At 37.3% G+C, this 21445-nt stretch overlaps 2 protein-coding genes across 2 annotated transcripts in view; both read right to left on the bottom strand.

Annotated features, from left to right (window-relative positions):
- Positions 1-21445, bottom strand: part of LOC134203426 (ubiquitin-like protein 3) — a 291816-nt gene that overhangs the window by 65783 nt on the left and 204588 nt on the right. The gene's annotated exons all lie outside the window — the stretch shown is intronic.
- LOC134218161 (SKI family transcriptional corepressor 2) overlaps positions 1-21445 on the bottom strand; it is a 90723-nt gene that overhangs the window by 7597 nt on the left and 61681 nt on the right. Inside the window, 1 exon segment of the mRNA XM_062697059.1 lies at positions 3354-3388. Within this exon segment, the coding sequence (XP_062553043.1) occupies positions 3354-3388 (35 nt within the window).

The following is a 21445-nucleotide window of genomic DNA, read 5'->3' as shown; positions in this document are numbered from 1 at the left end:
GGGAAATTCATTAGAATTTCCATGGGGAAATTCATTCGAGTTTCCGCGGGAAATTCATTCGAATTTCAACGGGAAATTAATTCGAATTTCGACGGGAGATTCATTCGAACTTCCACGGGAAATTAATTCGAATTTCCACGGGAAATTCATTCGAATTTCCACGGGAAATTCATTCGAATTTCCACGGGAAATTCATTCGAATTTCAACGGGAAATTCATTAGAATTTCCATGGGAAATACATTTGAATTTATACGGGAAATTCATTTGAATTTCCACGGGAAACTTATTCGAAACTCCACGGGAAATTCATTTGAATTTCCACGGGAAATGCATTCGAATTTCCAGGGGAAATTCATTCGAATTTCCAGGGTAAATTCATTCGAATTTCCAGGGGAAATTCATTCGAATATCCAGGAGAAAATTATTCGAATTCCACGGGAAATTCATTCGAATTTACACGGAAAATTCATTCGAATTTCCACGGAAAAATTTATTCGAAACTCCACGGGAAATTCATTAGAATTTCTACGGGAAATTTATTCTAATTTCCACGGGAAATTCATTCGAACCTTTAAGAGAAATTTATCCAAGCGTACACAGGGAGCTCATCCTAATTGCCACCGAGAATTTAGAATTCAGAAATAATTCATAATTCCTTCAACATGAATGTTTCTTTAATTATTTTTAATGTATCTTTTTCAACTGTCATTATCACTCTCGTTACTCAATACTCATTGCATATAAACTTGCTACAAATCATATATCCATGAAATCTGATTTTCTTTGTTGTCCTTGAGGTACGTAATATTGTTCTTTTGCTCGGTTGAAGGCATAGTATTTGCGCGCATATTTCGCAGATTTATTATTATGTGCTTGAAATGACAGATTTGGATAAGACCACGATAAACCAGATGTCACCATGTTTGATAAGTTGTTGTCTTTTGCATATTTTTTAGCGAAATGCAGACGAACAAGTTTGTGCCACTTGTAAAACGTTTCTCCGAATTGTTCGTCCACGAAGCTTATCAGATATTTGTATGGGGCTGAAAATAATGAATCATGAATACTTCTTACGCTTTTCATCCAGCTTATCTAATGTAATCATAAGCTTAGTGACACATTTAACCAACTGACTGCATTTGTGTAGAATGGGTGTCAGATCTTTTTCGAAATGAGTACAATTTTGCATCTATAAACATTGAAATATGTTACATAAATAATATAGTAAAAAAGAATGGAAAATCAACATGTAACCATTGTAAAAAAAATATCTTGATGTCCAAGTGAACATCGAATGAAATCTATCAAATTAAGGGTTGATTTTTACAAGCCAGCATACTTTCGCTACATTGGGAATTAATATCACAGCAAGCTCAATAGAATGTTACATTTTCCTCGTATACATTCATCAAATTGAAATTAAAAGAAAATAGTTTTTTTTTATCCAATAAATCACAAAATAGAACTGAGTGCGCGTTTGATCGTGTTCCATATTCATATTGGACGCAGAACGTAATGTTTGGTTCTTCTTTGTATCATGTCGGTAAGTCATTTAATTACTGCGCGTTCGATTGTCAGTGCGCAAGTGATCGTGATCATATCAAAAGATATTTTAGTTACAAGATAAAGATTGTCGCTTCGGTTCCCTTTATTCTGCTGTCCGAACATGTTGGGTACCGAACTATCTAATATTATATATTTTTTCTTCATTGACATTTAGCACTCTATTCTCGCCAGCAAAAGATGTTCCGGACAGCGACGACAGCGACAATCTTTATCTTGTAACTAAAATATCTTTTTCATATTACTCTGACCGTCACATCACTGATCAGTGCGAATCCAAACCCAACGATCTACCTATTAACAAATGTTGCTATTTTTTCCTAATTGACTTTTTCCTAATTTCCAATTTTCATCAACAAAATATGTAAAGTATGTATTCCATAGTTTGAAAAACATATTTAACGGAAGTGCCCACATCCATGAAACAACACTTACTGAGCTCATTGGAAAATTGATTTCTAAATAAGTCTTTGATCTTTTCTGTAACTAAATAAAGTTATAATTTGTTTCAACCTTTGAAATCGGTTTTCCCCAATGTTCTCATCCAACCCAAAATAATAACTGGACACAACATTTTGTGTTGTTTCAATTGAAATTCCGTGGATCGGTCTTGCAATTATTCCAAATGTTTACGGAACTCATCTCGCTTCATTGAATTACAACTCATTGCACCCACGACCATCTAAGAACTCCGAGCATCCAATTTGTGTTCCATATGATGTTCGATTCCATCACGGTGAAATTCTTCCCACTCTCTGAATGCGCAACATCGCATTCCCCGTTTCGCATTTCGCTCCGACGCGAGGTACCTTCTGCCAGACGGTTCTCCCCTGCTGGGGTCGGTGATTCCATGCGTAATGCATCATCAGACGGTAGCACAAATTGGCGGTTCGGATTGGGCTGTAATTATGCTCCAACAAGTGCGGGGGGAGCCAGCGCCGTACATATGTTGATAACTGTTCGTGAAATTGTAAGTGCGTCTGCATCTTATGTGCCGCCACTTCACTGTGGTAAAATCCCACATGAGCAGGTGACCAAAAATGGTGGAAGTATATTCGAACTTGTAGAACAGGTTCTACAAGCTGTCATGAAGGAAAGATCTGGGTCTTAACGCTTCAATAAATCGATTGAACCAGTTTACCTAAACAGAGTATTCCTCAAAGCAAGATTGCATCAAAATTGCATTTAAAAATAATTGAAATCTGATTCAGCTCAAAGTGTTGATTTTGGTCACCGGTGTTTCCAGAGTGCACTTATCACGTCATTTCGGATTCGTTTGTGGCTTTTTGGTCGAACCACAACAAACCGGGGGTACGATCCGGCGAAATCAGGCGGAACAAATGGATCCCGACGACGCCGATCGCAACTGACGACGGTCGGTCTTGTGAGCCAACTGCGGTTTGCGGTGGTTTTTTGAAGGTGGTCTACGTTGTAGTTCTCGGTCTTGTTCGTCAGTGGATTGCTTGGTTGGTGGTTCGAAGGTGGAATGCGGCCGAGTGACGGAGGTCATTAGCAGACATTGAAAGCTTTCATGTTTCGACGTAAGCTTCTTTTCGCGAAGCAAGACATTGAACCGGGTTTGCTGGTGCTGTTAAGCAATTAACTGATGTTTTTAAGAGTCATGATTCTGAGATGTTTTTAAAGGTAGAATAAAAAAGAGAAGATTGCTATTTTCTGATATGATTACTTCCACTGTTAGAATATAAAAACTAGATGGATAGTGCTCCATCTATGTACACGCATTTAAATAGTAAATATGAATCTAGAACATGTTGTATTTTTTAAATACCTTGAGTTGTTTGCTCATCTTTGATAGAAACTCACCTGAAATGGAAAGACAAGAATAAAATTAGAATAATGTTACAAGTTGCTCACTGTTTGGTGTGTAAAAACCTGAAAAGATTTCTTATTTGTGGAGAACTTTGAAAAACTCGATTTTTACATTATCACTTTTTCCAGAAGCTTTCCAAAAAATTCAAATGAAATCAATAAGTCAGTACGTATATAATACACCAAGGATCCTTGTTTCCACCAGATTCATTTCACAAATAGGATAGCAACTGCGAAAAAATGGATTTAATCCGTAAAGTAACCCAAATTGAGTACACACAAAATCTGATAATCCCTTCATATTATCCGTTTCCACAGGGATTGAAATGGTTTCCCCATTCGCAACGCCCCAACGCAGCCCATTCGATAATCCGTCATAAGTTTGCTGCTACCGAAGGTTCTATTTACTGCACTTTTAGGTCACAAACATATGTAGCCTTCTCCACAGAGTTCTGTTGTAGCACACAAAAATGAGTTCTTTTATTGCAAGTGGCAGGAAGTAGGAGTACGAGCCGGTGGGATAATTAAGCTTTCGTTGCATTTATGCAATTTACATTCATTTATGCATGTTTGGCGGTAAACCATAATATTTTGACTTTTCCGCCAACCACATACACGAATACATAGCACTTTTTTGTATTTCCAGTATTGCCGTTTTCCATATTTAAAGGAAAAATGTTTGAAAAAAAAAATACAAATTCTATGTTTGAGAGACTCCAGTTTAACGCCACAATAAAAATCAGCCAGAATGAGAGCAATACAAGTCAAGAAAGGTCTCCCCCCGTTGCTGGTAGAAGAATTAATATAATTAAATCGAAATTGTTTCATTACTGAAGCCGTCTGATGATTTTATTAGGCAGCGTCGCGTCGGTCGATTGCGTGCAAAACGCCAATTTGCGAGCCCTCTCGGGTGCTCTGGCATTAAAAAGTTGAAAGCTTTTAAAGAGTCGTCATAAAATGGGTTACTGGTTTCCAGTTTCAGCCGACCGAAAAGCAGCTGCCGATGGTTAACGAGAGAGGTCAGAGTTATATTTTCTAATATTAATTATTCGGCTTCAGGCGATAGCTAGGAGTACGAGTTATGGGACAAATTTTGTAAAACCAGAACAAAAACTTGAAACAAACTCTAATCAATTTGATGCTAATCGATACATTAATCCAATCTCCAAATCCAATCTGAATTCAACCCGAACATAAACCGAAATAAATCCATACTTAAATCATATTCCCATCCAATTTGATAATATGCAAATCCAAACCGGAAAAATGGCATTTAAATCCGATTTCAAAGCAAATTTAATCGGATTTCATTATTATGATTACTTTTATTTCAATTTTATTTTTAATATAAATCCAATTTATATCCAAATTCAATTCAAAAGCCTATCCTCATCCAATTAATATTAAATCTGAAATCAATTGAAACCAATCCAAAATCAAACCAATCCAAATCGAATCCAAATCTAATACACATGCAATCCAAATCCAACCCAAATCCAATCCAAATCCATCCAAATCCATCCAAATCCAAATCCAATCCAAATCCATATCCAATAGAAACCCAAATCCAATCCAAACCCAATTCAAATCCAATCCAAATCCAATCCAAATAAAATCCAAATCCATATCCAATCGAAAACCAAATCCAATCCAAAACCAATTCAAATCCAATCCAAATCCATTAAAAATACAGTCCAAATCCAATCCAAATCCAATCCACAACCAATCCAAATCCATATCCAATCGAAACCAACCAAACCAACCAAACCAACCAAACCAATCCAAACCAACCAAATCCAATCCAAATCCAATCCAAATCCATTCCAAATACAATCCAAATCAAATCCAAAACCAATCCAAATCAAATTCAAAACCAAATCTAATCATATTCCAATCCAAATCCAATCCAAATCCAATTCAAATCCAATCCAAATCCAATCCAAATCCAATCCAATCCAAACCCAATCCAAATCCATCCGAATCCAAATCCAATCCAAACCCAATTCAAATCCAATCCAAATCCATTCCAAATAAAATCCAAATCCATATCCAATCGAAAACCAAATCCAATCCAAAACCAATTCAAATCCAATCCAAATCCATTCCAAATAAAATCCAAATCCATATCCAATCGAAAACCAAATCCAATCCAAAACCAATTCAAAACCAATTCAAATCCAATCCAAATCCATTAAAAATACAATCCAAATCAAATCCAAATCAAATTCAAATCCAAATCTAATCCAATTTCAATCTAAATCCAATCCAAATCGAATCCAAATCCAATGCAAATCCAATCAAAATCCAATTCAAATCCAATCCAAATTCAATCCAAATCCAATCCAAATCAAATCCAAATCAAATCCAAAACCAATCCAAATCAAATTCAAATACAAATCTAATCCAATTCCAATCCAAATCCAATAAAAAAACCAATCCAAATCCAATCCAAATCCAATCCAAATCCATTACAAATCCAATCCAAATCCATTACAAATCCAATCAAAATAAAATCCAAATCCAATACAAATTCAATCCAAATCCAATCCGAATTCAATCCAAATCTAATCCAAACCAATCCAAACCAATCCAAACCAAACCAATCCAAACCAATCCAAACCAACCAAACCCAATCCAAACCAATCCAAACCAACCAAACCAATCCAAACCAAACCAATCCAAACCCAATCCAAACCAATCCAAACCAATCCAATCGAAACCAATCCAAACCAATCCAAACCACCAAAATCCAATCCAAACCTATCGAAACCAATCCAAACCAATCCAAATCCAATCCAAATCTAATCCAAACAAACCAATCCAAACCAATCCAAACCAATCCAAACCAACCAAACCAATCCAAACCAATCCAAATCGAACCAAACCAATCCAAACCAATCCAAACCAACCAAACCAATCCAAACCAATCCAAACCAATCCAAACCATTACAAACCAATCAAACCAATCCAAACCAATCCAAATCGAACCAAACCAATCCAAACCAACCAAACCAATCCAAATCGAATCCAAACCAATCCAAATCGAACCAAACCAATCCAAATCCAATCCAAATCGAACCAAACCAATCCAAATCGAACCAAACCAATCCAAACACAACCAAACCAATCCAACCAATCCAAACCAATCCAACCAATCCAAATCCAATCCAAGTCCAAACCAATCCAAATCCAATCCAAACCAATCCAAACCAACCAACCAATCCAAACCAATCCAAACCAATCCAAACCAATCCAAACCAATCCAAACCAATCCAAACCAACCAAACCAATCCAAACCAATCCAAACCAATCCAAACCAACCAATCCAAGTCCAAACCAACCAAACCAACCAAACCAATCCAAACCAACCAAACCAATCCAAACCAACCAAACCAACCAAACCAATCCAAACCAATCCAAACCAATCCAAACCAATCCAAACCAATCCAAACCAATCCAAACCAATCCAAACCAACCAAACCAATCCAAACCAACCAAACCAACCAAACCAAACCAAACCAACCAAACACAATCCAAACCTCATCCAACCAAATCAAACCAAACCAATCCAATCCAAATCCAATCCAAACCAATCCAAACCAACCCAAACCAATCCAAATCCCATCGAAACCAATCCAAACCAATCAAAATCGAATCCAAACCAATCCAAACCAATCCAAATCGAACCAAACCAATCCAAACCAATCCAAATTTAATCCAAACCAATCCAAATCGAATCCAAACCAATCCAAATTCAATTCAACCAATCCAAATCGAATCCAAACCAACCAAACCGAATCCAAACCAATCCAAATACAATCCAAACCCAAACAAAACCAATCCAAACCAAACCCACATCCAATCCAAACCAATCCAAACCCAAACCAAACCAATCCAAACCAACCAAATCTAATCCAAACCAACCAAACCAACCAAACCAATCCAATCCAAACCAATCCAATCCAAACCAATCCAAACCAATCCAAACCAATCCAAACCTATCGAAACCAACCGAACCAATCCAAACCAAGCCAAATCGAACCAAATACAACCAAACCAATCCAAATCGAACCAAACCAATCCAAACCAACCAAATCGAATCCAAACCAACCAAACCAATCCAATTCCAATCCAAATCGAATCCAAACCAACCAAACCGAATCCAACCAATCCAAACCAATCCAAACCAATCCAAACCAATCCAATCCAAACCAATCCAAACCAACCAAACCAACCAAACCAAACCAATCCAAACACAATCCAAACCCTATCCAATCCAAACCAAACCAAACCCAATCCAACCAAACCAATCCAAACCAATCCAAACCAACCCAAACCAATCCAAACCAATCCAAACCAATCCAAACCAATCCAAACCAATCCAAACCAATCCAAACCAACCAAACCAATCCAATCCAAACCAACCAAACCAATCCAAACCAATCCAAACCAATCCAAACCAACCAAACCAAACCAAACCAAACCAACCAAACACAACCAAATCCCATCCAACCAAACCAAATCCAAACCCAATCCAATCCAAACCAATCCAAACCAATCCAACCACCCAAACCAATCCAAACCCATCGAAACCAATCCAAACCAACCAAATCGAATCCAAACCAATCCAAACCAATCCAAATCGAATCCAAACCAATCCAAACCAACCAAACCAATCCAAACCAATCCAAATCGAACCAAACCAACCAAATCAACCAAACCAATCCAAATCGAACCAAACCAATCCAAACCGAACCAAACCAATCCAAACACAATCCAAACCCAAACAAAACCAACCAAATCCAACCCACATCCAATCCAAACCAATCCAAACCCAAACCAAACCAACCAAACCAATCCAAATCCAATCCAAACCAACCAAACCAATCCAAACCAATCCAATCCAAACCAATCCAATCCAAACCAATCCAAATCAACCCAAACCAACCAAACCCATCGAACCAACCGAACCAACCAAACCAATCCAAATCGAATCCAAACACAATCCAAACCGAATCCAAACCAACCAAACCAATCCAAACCAATCCAAACCAACCAAATCCAACCAAATCGAACCAAACCAACCAAATCGAACCAAACCAATCCAAACACAATCCAAACCAATCCAACCAATCCAAACCAATCCAAATCCAATCCAAGTCCAAACCAATCCAAACCAATCCAAATCCAATCCAAACCAACCAAACCAATCCAAACCAATCCAACCAATCCAAACCAACCAAACCAATCCAAACCAACCAAACCAAACCAATCCAAACCAATCCAAACCAACCAAACCAAACCAATCCAAACCAATCCAAACCTCATCCAATCCAAACCAATCCAAACCCAAAACCAAACGCAATCCAAAATGTAACCCACATCCAATCCAAACCAAACCAATCCAAACCAATCCAAACCAATCCAAACCAATCCAAATACAATCCAAACCCATCCAACCAAACCAAACCAAATCCCAAACCAATCCAAACCAACCAAACCCAAACAAAACCAACCAAACCAACCCACATCCAATCCAAACCAATCCAACCAATCCAAACCAACCAAACCAATCAAAACCAATCCAATCCAATCCAAATCCAATCCAAATCCAATCCAAATCCAATCCAAATCCAATCCAAATCCAATCCAAATCCAATCCAAATGCAATCCAAATCCAATCCAAATCCAATCCATATACAATCCAAATCCAATCCATATACAATCCAAATCCAATCGAATTCAAATCCAATCCAAATCCTAATCCAATTCAAATTCAATCCAAACCTAAAATAAATCCAATCCAAATCTAATTCAAATTCAATCCAAATGCAATCCAAACCCAAACCAAATCCAACCTACATCCAATCCAAACCCAAACCAAATCCAATCCAATTCCAAACCTACATCCAATCCAAATCCAATCCAAATCCAATCCAAATCCATTCCAAACCCAATCCAAATCTAATCAAAATCCAATCCAAATCCAAATTCAATTCAAATCCAATCCAAATCCTAATCCAATCCAAACCCAAACCAAATCCAATCCAATCCAACCTACATCCAATCCAAATCTAATCCAAATTCAATCCAAATCCAATCCAAATTCAATCCAAATCCAATCCAAATCCAATCCAAATTCAAACCAAACCCAATCCAAATCTAATCAAAATCCAATCCAAATTCAATACAAATCCTTATCCAATCCAAATCCAATCCAAATCCTAATCCAATTCAAATCCAATCCAAACCAAAACCTAATCCAATCCAAATCAAACCTACATCCAATTCAAATCCAATTCAAATCCAATCCAAATTCAATCCAAATCCAATCAAAATCCAATCTTAATCCAATCCAATTACAATTTAAATCCTTATCCAATTCAAATCTAATCCAAATCCTAATCCAATTCAAATCTAATCCAAACCCAAACCAAATCCAATTCAAATCCAACCCAAATTCAATCCAAACCCAATCCAAATCCAATCCAAATCCAATCGAAATCCAATCAAAATTCTATCCAAATCCAATCGAAATCCAATCAAAACCAATCCAAACCAGATTGATTGATTTGAACTGGATTTGACTGGACCCCAAACCAAACCAATCCAAATCTAATCCAAAATCAATCCAATTCCAATCCAAATCTTAACCGAATCCAATTAAAACCAGTCCAAACCAATCCAAATCTAATCCAAACCAAACCGAATCCAATCCAAATCCAACCAAAACCATTGCAAATCCAATCCAACCAATCCAAATCCAATCTAAACCAAACCGAATCTAATTCAAACCAAACCGAATCCAACTTAATCCAATCCAAATCCAATCCAAATAAAACCAAACCAATCCAAACCAACCAAACCAAACCAAACCAATCCAAATCTAATCCAAACCAATCCAAACGCAATCCAAACCAAAATGAAACCAAACCAATCCAAACCAACCAAACCAATCTAAACCAATCCCAATCCAACCAAACCAATCCAAACCAATCCAAACCAATCCAAACCAACCAAAACCAATCCAAACCAATCCAAACCAAACCAACCAAATCCAAACCAACCAAACCAACCAAACCAAACCAACCAAACCAATCCAAACCAAACCAACCAAATTCAATCCAAACCAATCCAAACCAACCAAACCAATCCAAACCAATCCAAGTCCAAACCAATCCAAACCAATCCAAACCAATCCAAACCAATCCAAACCAATCCAAACCAACCAAACCAATCCAAACCAATCCAAACCAATCCAAACCAATCCAAACCAACCAAACCAAACCAATCCAAACCAATCCAAACCAATCCAAATCGAATCCAAACCAATCCAAACCAACCAAATCGAACCAAACCAATCCAAACCAACCAAACCAATCCAAATCGAATCCAAACCAACCAAATCGAATCCAAACCAATCCAAACACAATCCAAACCAATCCAAACCAATCCAAACCAACCAACCAAACCAATCCAAACCAATCCAAGTCCAAACCAACCAAACCAACCAAACCAATCCAAACCAATCCAAACCAATCCAAACCAATCCAAACCAAAGCCAACCAAATCCAATCCAACCAACCAAATACAATCCAAATCCTTATCCAATTCAAATCAAATCCAAATCCTTAACCAATTCAAATCCAATCAAAACCCAAACAAAAGCCAATTCAAATCCAACTTACATCCAATCCAAATCCAATCCAAATCCAATCCAAATCCAATCCAAATCCAATCCAAATGCAATCCAAATCCAATCCAAATCCAATCCATATACAATCCAAATCCAATCGAATTCAAATCCAATCCAAATCCTAATCCAATTCAAATTCAATCCAAACCTAAAATAAATCCAATCCAAATCTAATTCAAATTCAATCCAAATGCAATCCAAACCCAAACCAAATCCAACCTACATCCAATCCAAACCCAAACCAAATCCAATCCAAATCCAACCTACATCCAATCCAAATCCAATCCAAATTCAATCCAAATCCAATCCAAATTCAATCCAAACCCAATCCAAATCTAATCAAAATCCAATCCGAATACAATCCAAATCCTTATCCAATTCAAATCCAATTCAAATCCAATCCAAATCCTAATCCGATTCAAATCCAATCCAAACCCAAACCAAATCCAATCCAAATCCAACCTACATCCAATCCAAATCCAATCCAAATCCAATCCAAATTCAATCCAAATCCAATCCAAATCCAATCCAAATCCAATCCAAATCCAATCCAAATCCAATCCAAATCCAATCCAAATTCAATCCAAACCCAATCCAAATCTAATCAAAATCCAATCCAAATACAATCCAAATCCTTATCCAATTCAAATCCAATCCAAATCCTAATCCAATTCAAATCCAATCCAAACCCAAACCAAATCCAACCTACATCCAATCCAAATCCAAATCCAATCAAAATCCAATCCAAATCCAATCTAAATCCAATCCAATTACAATCTAAATCCTTATCCAATTCAAATCTAATCCAAATCCTAATCCAATTCAAATCTAATCCAAACCCAAACCAAATCCAATTCAAATCCAACCCAAATTCAATCCAAACCCAATCCAAATCCAATCCAAATCCAATCGAAATCCAATCAAAATTCTATCCAAATCCAATCGAAATCCAATCAAAATCCAATCCAAATCCAGATTGGATTGGATTTGGACTGGATTTGGATTGGACTCCAAATCCAAATCCAATCCAAATCTAATCCAAAATCAATCCAATTCCAATTCAAATCTTAACTGAATCCAATTAAAATCCAGTTCAAATCCAATCCAAATCTAATTCAAATCCAAACCGAATCCAATCCAAATCCAATTCAAAACTATTGCAAATCCAATCCAAATTCAATCCAAATCCAATCTAAATCCAAACCGAATCTAATTCAAATCCAATCTTAATCCAATCCAAATCCAATCCAAATAAAATCCAAATCCAATCCAAATCCAATTCAAATCTAATCCAAATTCAATCCAAATCTAATCCAAATCCAATCCAAATCCAATCTAAATCTAATCCAAATTCGATTCAAATCCAATCAAAATCCAATCTAAATTGTATTCAAATCCAAATCCAATCCAAATCCATTCCAAATCCGATCCAAATCCATACCAAATCCAATCCAAATCCAATCTAAATTGAATTCAAATCCAAATCCAATCCAAATCCATTCCAAATCCATTAAAAATCCGATCCAAATCCATACCGAATCCAATCCAAATCCAATTCAATTCAAACTAAATCCATTATAGATCCAATCAAAATCCAATTCAAATCTTAATTCACATCAGCCCAATTTTCGGCAATTTATATATTTGTTTTTGTCTTCCATTTTTTCGATTAAATAGGATTTGGAATCCTATTTAATCGAAAAAATGGAAGACAAAAACAAATATATAAATTGCCAAAAATTGGGCTGATGTGCGGTCGTACAAATGACAATTTTGTTTTTATTTATAGAATCAAAGACCCAATAATAGAGACAATAAGCACTCACTATCATTATTCAATCGCTTACACCTGATCGATATTGAATTCAACTTACCTTAAGGATGTATCCAAAAGCTCATTAAAATTAACACTATTTTATGCGAAATGTCCCAATCGCTAGGAAATCTATCACTGTTCCCTAAAATAATTCCTCCAACTCTTGGTATTGGTACCTATAGTTACGAATCCCATTGTTCTTTTGACGGGAGTCGCAACTATAGGAACACTACCGCAACTAGCATTAATAGCACACCAAAGGACAAAAATAAATAAGATATTTGAGGATAATTTACCGATTTCGAAAATATTCCTAAGCTGTTTTCGCTTGTTTGGTATGATGAACTGTCAACCTAATTGATCAACAATTTGGGTTGCTACGTTTAATCTGTAGATTCTCTAAAAATTACACTACCGCAACTATAGGAACACCCACGACTATCGGAAGTTTTACCCTAGATGATTCAAATCCAATTCAAATTGTATCTAAGATCGATTTTCAAATATTATTCAATCCATATCTAATCAAAGTTTCATTCAAATCAAAGCTAATCTTAATCGTTTCCAAACGCATTCCGATATTATGATGAAAATAATTATTTTTGTATCTGGCGGATGTCTGACGACGACTGATACTGTTATCGGTGGTGATGGTGACAATGTGCCATACGGGGATGAAAAAAGGCCACTGTTTTAACAAAATAGAATGTCTGCAAAATGAAATTAATGTATCTATGGACAAGAAAACTAAAATATAGAATACCCTTATAAACGATTTAGTTTTCTGTTGACGGAGGTCCTTCGTAGTTTAGTAGGGAAAGCGTACTGTGGTCGTCAAACCCCACCGAAGGAAGTGGTTACCTCCATTACATTTTTCGAACTAAATCTTTCACGTACAGACATAGTAACTTTCATGTACAGACATAGTAACTTTTGCGACATAGTAACAACTCGAAAAATCACAAGAGCGATGGAATGAAGAACCCGCACAGAAATCCTATTTGACGACTGTCAGACAAATGATATCAATAGCTTGGTAAGAAATGAAAATGTAATTCATTCGAAATTAGTTGACTCGAAAATGCCAAGATATGTCATATCTCCGAGCCATTTCATCATAATTGAATTCCAGCGGAAATTAAAACTTCAATTTCGATGTTTGTCATCAAAGCATTCCCGCTACAGGTTTCACTTCTTCGAATCGAAATGGAAGGCACATCCGGATTCAGTCGGCATTATGTGGGTGATGTGGTGTGATAAAATCCCTCACTCGCAAATCCCTGCCACCTCACGAAACGAAGCCACAGTTCCAGTGTTATTTGTCACCGGCAGCTGTGCGCAGTAAATCAGACCATAGAAAATCCTAATTATCATTAATAATTCATGTTCTGGTGGGAACCCCTACAGGAGGGAAGAATGCGTCGTGCGTTGTTTTTTTGTTACACCCACCACCATCACCACATTGCCGCAGTCAGTGAGTCCTCCGAGTGACACGATGTCGCACAGTGGGCTGTCCTATGCACAAGAGTGACAAAATTGAAGGAAAAGCACTTGTTATGAAAAGAATCAGTTGTATTTGAATTTACTATTAGTTACAACAAATATATAAGGTTGGGACCATTGAAAACTTGTCAATTAATTTAATCGTCTTGTTTCATGGGCAGTAAATGTCCCGATTTTTTATTGTACGTGATGTATCACATCTTTGGACCTAAATTACTGTTCAATTACAATCTTCACACATCAAGGCTTATAATTTAGGAACATGATACAATTTTTGTATATTTCAAATTTGCGTGACATTAACAGCCACTGTGGCACGTGGTCCTACAATAAAGGAGCGAATAGCATGGCAAAAATACCAAAAACGAAAATGTCAGTCGGTAGTGCAACTGAGCTGGCTTTGTTCAAGTGGGTCTCCTGCTGCGACACAATAATATGTCGGAGAGCGATCCATATTGTATGATGAAACGGACTAACATTCAACTCTTGGATTTCCATTAAGGAAGGGCTATTTATGGTTGAGCAGAGTTCTCTGACCAATATTGGAAAAGTTATTGCACGAGGGCCTTAGTTAAAAATTCTTCGCAGTTTCAAGTATCAGTTGAAACATATAGCCATTGAAGAAGAAAAAGAACTAATAAAAAGGAACATAATTGTACCATTTTAATTATAAAATGAAAATGATAGGTTTTTACTTACAAACTTTCTTACAACGTTTTGTTTTTTCTGTCACTTATGTTTCATGTTTCTTACCTGGAAATGGAGAATATTAAAATATCATCATTAGAAATACTCGTATTAATTGAGTTAGTATTATTTACAACTTGAATATTAGTATTATTAAAATGTAACCCATTTACCTTACAAAAATGCATTGAAAAGAAGTATAAATGATGGTGATCCTTCAGCGCGCGTAAATAATCGTCAAAAATGTACATGGCAGACAAGTGTATTTGTTGGTAGTTATTCCGGAAGGCTTGAAACTTGAATCGGAAAAGCTCATTTTTTTAACAACTATACTTTAACCGTGAACGATGATCATTCCACCATCCTTACCTTCACTAGTTTCAGCGATTTCTTTTATTTTCTTCCATTTCAAGGTAAGATGAGACTTTCTCTCACGCAGTATCGTACAGAATACTAACAAAGAAGCAAAAATTATCCTAATTACATTACTCGTTCATTATGTAAATCGTATGGCTACTGGACTATACGAACGCTGAAGCAGCGGGATAGCGCGTAATGGGAAAGAAACAACAACAACCTCTGCTGGCTCGGGGAAAGGGTCTGCTGATGGTGTTAATCTTGCAATGTGCGAGACTTTTCTCAGCACCAGCCAAACAAAGGACCTCTAGCATTACCACCATCAGGATCTGGTTGGTTGGCTTGCTAAAAATATGCACAAATTTATTATCATTCCCACTGACTGCCGGTGGTGTGGCTTAGCTTGGCAGAAAAGCACAAATTTCCGCCCGCGCCGAGCAGCAAACCACCTACAAATTTCAATTTCCATCAGCTCGGAGAGCAACCAGAATGGGGCCATATAGCACCGACCGACGATTGCCATGAGGAACAAATGGAGAAAAATGGTCCATGGTTGGTTGTTGACTGTTAGCAAAGTAGAAGAGCGCACAATTTCCTGGAAAAACTTATCCCCTGTTCAAAGCAGGTAATAGAAATATACAAAGTAAGACCCAAGCTTCAAGCGATTTATCTGACATTTGAAACGCATTGAAGATTGAACTCAATGCAATATAACGCATTAAGTATCGGATGCCGACTTCTGCGACTTTTGTTATTCATTATACGTAAGCGTTGGTAAAATTTAAATTCAGTGTAAGGAATCTAAATCATTTAGTTAAATGGAATTTTTGACGAGACAAGCTTGCCATATAGATTCACAAACCAAAAAAAATCCCAAATTTCACGAAAAACAAATCCCAAACTATCCGAAGGAAGTTCCTTGCTTTTAACGAAAGATAAACCTCGAGTTTCCTGAAGTCAGCTCCTCGAATTTCCCGAAGTTAATTCCACGAATTTCCCGAAGGAAACTTCTCGAATTTCCCGAAGGAAATTCCTCGAATTTTCCAAAAGAAATTCTTTGAATTTCCCAAAGAAATTTTCTTGAATTACCCGAAAGGAATTCTTCGTTTGACTTGAACTTTCCGAAGGAAATTCCTCGATTTTTCCGAAGGAAATTCCTCGATTTTTCCGAAGAAAATTCCTCGATTTTTCCGTAGGAAATTTCTCGAATTTTCCGAAGGAAATTCCCCGAATCTCCATAAGGAAATTCCCCAAATTTCCCGAAGAAAATTCCCCGAATTTCACGAAGGAAATTCCTCGAAATTCCCGAAGGAAAATCCTCGAATTTCTCGAAGGAAAATCCTCGAATTTCCCGAAGGAAAACCCCCGAATTTTCCGAAGGAAATTCTCCTAATTTCCCGAATTTCCCGAAGGAAATTTCCCGAATTTTCCGAAAAAAATTCTTCGAATTTTAGTGAAGGAAATTCTCTGAATGTTAGCGAAGGAAATTCTGCAAATTTCCCGAAGAAATTTCCTCGAATTTCCCAAAGGAAAATCCTTAAATGTCCCGAACGAAATGCCTTAAATTTCCCGACGGAAATTTCTCGAATTCCCTGACGGAAATTTCTCGAATTTCCCGACGGAATTTTCTCAAATATCCCGAAGGAAATTCCTCGAATTTCCCGAAGGAAATTCCTCGAATTTCCCGAAGGAAATTCCTCGAATTTCCCGAAGGAAATTCCTCGAACTTCCCGAAGGAAATTCTTCGAACTTCCCGAAGGAAATTCCTCGAACTTCCCAAAGGAAGATCGTCGACTTTCCCGAAGGAAGTACCTCTAATATCCCGAAAGAAATTCCTCGAATTTCCCGAAGGAAATTCCTCGAATTTCCCGAAGGAAATTCCTCGAATTTCCCGAAGGAAATTCCTCGAATTTCCCGAAGGAAGTTCAGTACATTCGAGGAACTTTCTTCGGGAAATTTCAGGAATTTGCTTCAAATATTTTTGTATTTTTTCCTCGAATTTCCCGAAGGAAATTCCTCGAATTTCCCGAAGGAAATTCCTCGAATTTCCCGGAGGAAATTCCTCGAATTTCCCGGAGGAAATTCCTCGAATTTCCCGGAGGAAATTCCTCGAATTTCCCGGAGGAAATTCCTCGAATTTCCCGGAGGAAATTCCTCGAATTTCCCGGAGGAAATTCCTCGAATTTCCCGGAGGAAATTCCTCGAATTTCCCGGAGGAAATTCCTCGAATTTCCCGGAGGAAATTCCTCGAATTTCCCGGAGGAAATTCCTCAAAACGCCCGATGGAAGTTCCTCGAATTTCCCAAAGGAAATTCCTCGAATTGCCCGGAAGAAAATTCCTCGAATTTCCCAAAGGAAATTCATCGAAATTCCCGAAGGAAATTCATCGAAATTCCCGAAGGAAATTCCGCGAATTTATCGAAGGAAGTTACTCGAATTTCCCCAAGAAAATTCCTCGAATATCCCTAAGGAAACTTCCCGAATTTCCCGAAGCAAATTCTCCGAATTTCCCGAAGCAAATTCCCCGAATTTCCCGAAGGAAATTCCTGAATTTCAGAATGAAATTCTGAATATCCTGAAGGAAATTCCCGAATTTCCTGGAGGAAATTCTGAATTTCGGAGGAAATTCCCGAATTTCCTGAAGGAAATTTCGAATTTCCTGAATTTCGAAGGAAATTCCCGAATTTCGAAAGAAATTTCCCAAATTTCGAAGGAAATTTCGAATTTCCAGAAGGAAATTCCCAAATTTCGAAGGAAATTCCCGAATTTCGAAGGAAATTAAATTTCGAAGGAAATTCTGAATTTCGAAAGATATTCTGAATTTCCCGAAGGAAATTTCGAATTTCGAAGAAAATTTCGAATTTCCGAATTTCGAAGGAAATTCCGAATTTCGAAGGAAATTCCCGAATTTCGAAGGAAATTCCCGAATTTCGAAGGAAATTCCGAATTTCGAAGGAAATTCCCCGAATTTCGAAGGAAATTCCCGAATTTTGAAGGAAATTCCCGAATATCGAAGGAAATTCCCGAATTTCCCGAAGGAAATTCCCGAATTTCGAAGGAAATTCCTCGAATTTCTCGATCGAAAATCCTCGAATTTCTCCAAGGAAATTCCTAGAATTTATCAAAGAAAATTACTCGAATTTCCCGAAGAAAATTCCTCGAATTTCCCAAAGAAAATTCCTCGAATTTCCCGAAGAAAATTCCTCGAATTTCCCGAAAAAAATTCCTCGAATTTCCCGAAGAAAATTCCTCGAATTTCCCGAAGGAAATTCCTCGAATTTCCCGAAGGAAAATCCTCGAATTTCCCGAAGGAAATTCCTCGAATTTCTGAAGGAAATTCCTCGAATTTTCTGAAGGAACTTACTATAATTTCACGAAAAAATTACTCGAGTTTACTGAAGGAAATTCCTCGAATTTCCCGAAGGAAATCCCTCGAATTTCCCGAAGGCAATCCCTCGAGTTTCTCGAGAGAGATTCCTCAAATTTCTGGAAGGCAATTCCTCGAATTTCTGAAAGGAAATCCCTCGAATTTCGAAGGATATTCCGAATTTATCGAAGGAAATTACTCGAATTTTCACCAAGAAAATTCCTCGAATTACCGAAGGATATTCATCGAATTTCCCGAAGGAAATTCCTCGAATTTATCGAAGGAAACTACTCGAATTTCCCAAGAAAATTCTCGAATATCCTGAAGGAAATTCCCGAATTTCCCGAAGGAAATTCCCCGAATTTTTCGAAGGAAATTCCCCAAATTTCTCGAAGGAAATTCTAAATTTCGAAGGAAATTCCCGAATTTCGAAGGAAATTCCCGAATTTCCCGAAAGAAAATTCCCGAATTTCCCGAAGGAAATTTCGAATTTCGAAGGAAATTCCCGAATTTCCTTAAGGAAATTCCCAATTTCGAAGGAAATTCTGAATTTCGAAGGAAATTTCGAATTTCGAAGGAAATTTCCGAATTTCGAAGGAAATTCTGAATTTCGAAGGAAATTCCCGAATTTCGAAGGAAATTCCGAATTTCCCGAAGAAAATTCCCCGAATTTCCCGAAGGAAATTCCCCGAATTTCCCGAAGGAAATTCCCCGAATTTCTCGAAGGAAATTCCCCGAATTTCGAAGGAAATTCCTCGAATTTCGAAGGAAATTCTCGAATTTCGAAGGAAATTCTCAATTTCGAAGGAAATTCCTCGAATTTCGAAGGAAATTCCTCGAATTTCGAAGGAAATTCCTCGAATTTTGAAGGAAATTCTCGAATTTCGAAGGAAATTCCTCGAATTTCGAAGGAAATTCCTCGAATTTGAAGGAAATTCCTCGAATTTCGAAGGAAATTCCTCGAATTTCGAAGGAAATTCCTCAATTTCGAAGGAAATTCCTCGAATTTCGAAGGAAATTCCTCGAATTTTGAAGGAAATTCCTCGAATTTCGAAGGAAATTCCTTGAATTTCGAAGGAAATTCCTCGAATTTCCCGAAGGAAATTCCCCGAATTTCCCGAAGGAAATTCCCCGAATTTCCCGAAGGAAATTCCCCGAATTTCCCGAAGGAAATTCCCCGAATTTCCCGAAGGAAATTCCCCGAAGGAAATTCCCCGAATTTCCCGAAGGAAATTCCCCGAATTTCCCGAAGGAAATTCCCCGAATTTCCCGAAGGAAATTCCCCGAATTTCCCGAAGGAAATTCCCCGAATTTCCCGAAGGAAATTCCCCGAATTTCCCGAAGGAAATTCCCCGAATTTTCGAAAGAAGTTCCTCGAATTTACCGAAGGAAATTCCCCGAATTTCCCGAAGAAAATCTCCCGAATCAGGAAAAAAAATACAAAAATATTTGAAGCAAATTCCTGAAATTTCCCGAAGAAAATTCCCTGAATTTCCCGAAGAAAATTCCCCGAATTTCCCGAAGGAAATTCCCCGAATTCCCTAATTTCCCGAAGGAAATTCCCCGAATTTTCCGAAGGAGATTCCCCGAATTTCTTGAAGAAAATTCCCTGAATTTCCCGATGGAAATTCTCCGAATTTCCCGAAAAAATATTCCTCGAATTTCCCGAAGGAAATTCCTAAAATTTTCCGAAGGAAATTCCTCAAATTTATCGAAGGAAAATACTCGAATTTCCCCAAGAAAATTCCTCGAATTTCCCGAAGGAAATTCCCCGAAGGAAATTCCCCAAATATCCCGAAGGAAATTCCCCGAATTTCCCGAAGGAAATTCTGAATTTCGAAGGAAATTCTGAATTTCGAAGGAAATTCCCGAATTTCGAAGGAAATTCCGAATTTCGAAGGAAATTTGAATTTCGAAGGAAATTTCGAATTTCGAAGGAAATTCCCAATTTCCGAAGGAAATCGAATTTCGAAGGAAATTCCCGAATTTCGAAGGAAATTTGAACTTCGAAGGAAATTCTGAATTTCCTGAAGGAAATTCGAATTTCGAAGGAAATTCTCGAATTTCGAAGGAAATTCTCGAATTTCGAAGGAAATTCTCGAATTTCTGAAGGAAATTCCCAATTTCGAAGGAAATCCCGAATTTCCCGAAGGATATTCCCCGAATTTCCCGAAGGATATTCCCCGAATTTCCCGAAGGAAATTCCCTGAATTTCCCGAAGGAAATTTCCCGAATTTCCCGAAGGAAATTTCCCGAATTTTCCGAAGGAAATTCCACGAATTTCCCGAAGGAAATTCCCCGAATTTCCCGAAGAAAATTCCTCGAATTTCCCGAAGGAAATTCCCTGAATTTCGAAGGAAATTTCCCTGAATTTATTGAAGGAAATTTCGAATTTCGAAGGAAATTTCGAATTTCGAAGGAAATTTCGAATTTCCGAAGAAAATTTGAATTTCGAAGGAAATTCCCGAATTTCGAAGGAAATTCCCGAATTTCGAAGGAAATTCTGAATTTCGAAGGAAATTCTGAATTTCGAAGGAAATTCCACGAATTTCGAAGGAAATTCTGAATTTCGAAGGAAATTCTGAATTTCGAAGGAAATTCGAATTTCGAAGGAAATTCCGAATT

This window comes from Armigeres subalbatus, chromosome 1 (genome assembly GCF_024139115.2).
Source record: "Armigeres subalbatus isolate Guangzhou_Male chromosome 1, GZ_Asu_2, whole genome shotgun sequence".
Taxonomy (NCBI): Eukaryota; Metazoa; Arthropoda; class Insecta; order Diptera; family Culicidae; genus Armigeres; species Armigeres subalbatus.
This window is presented reverse-complemented; position numbering and strand designations above follow the sequence as displayed.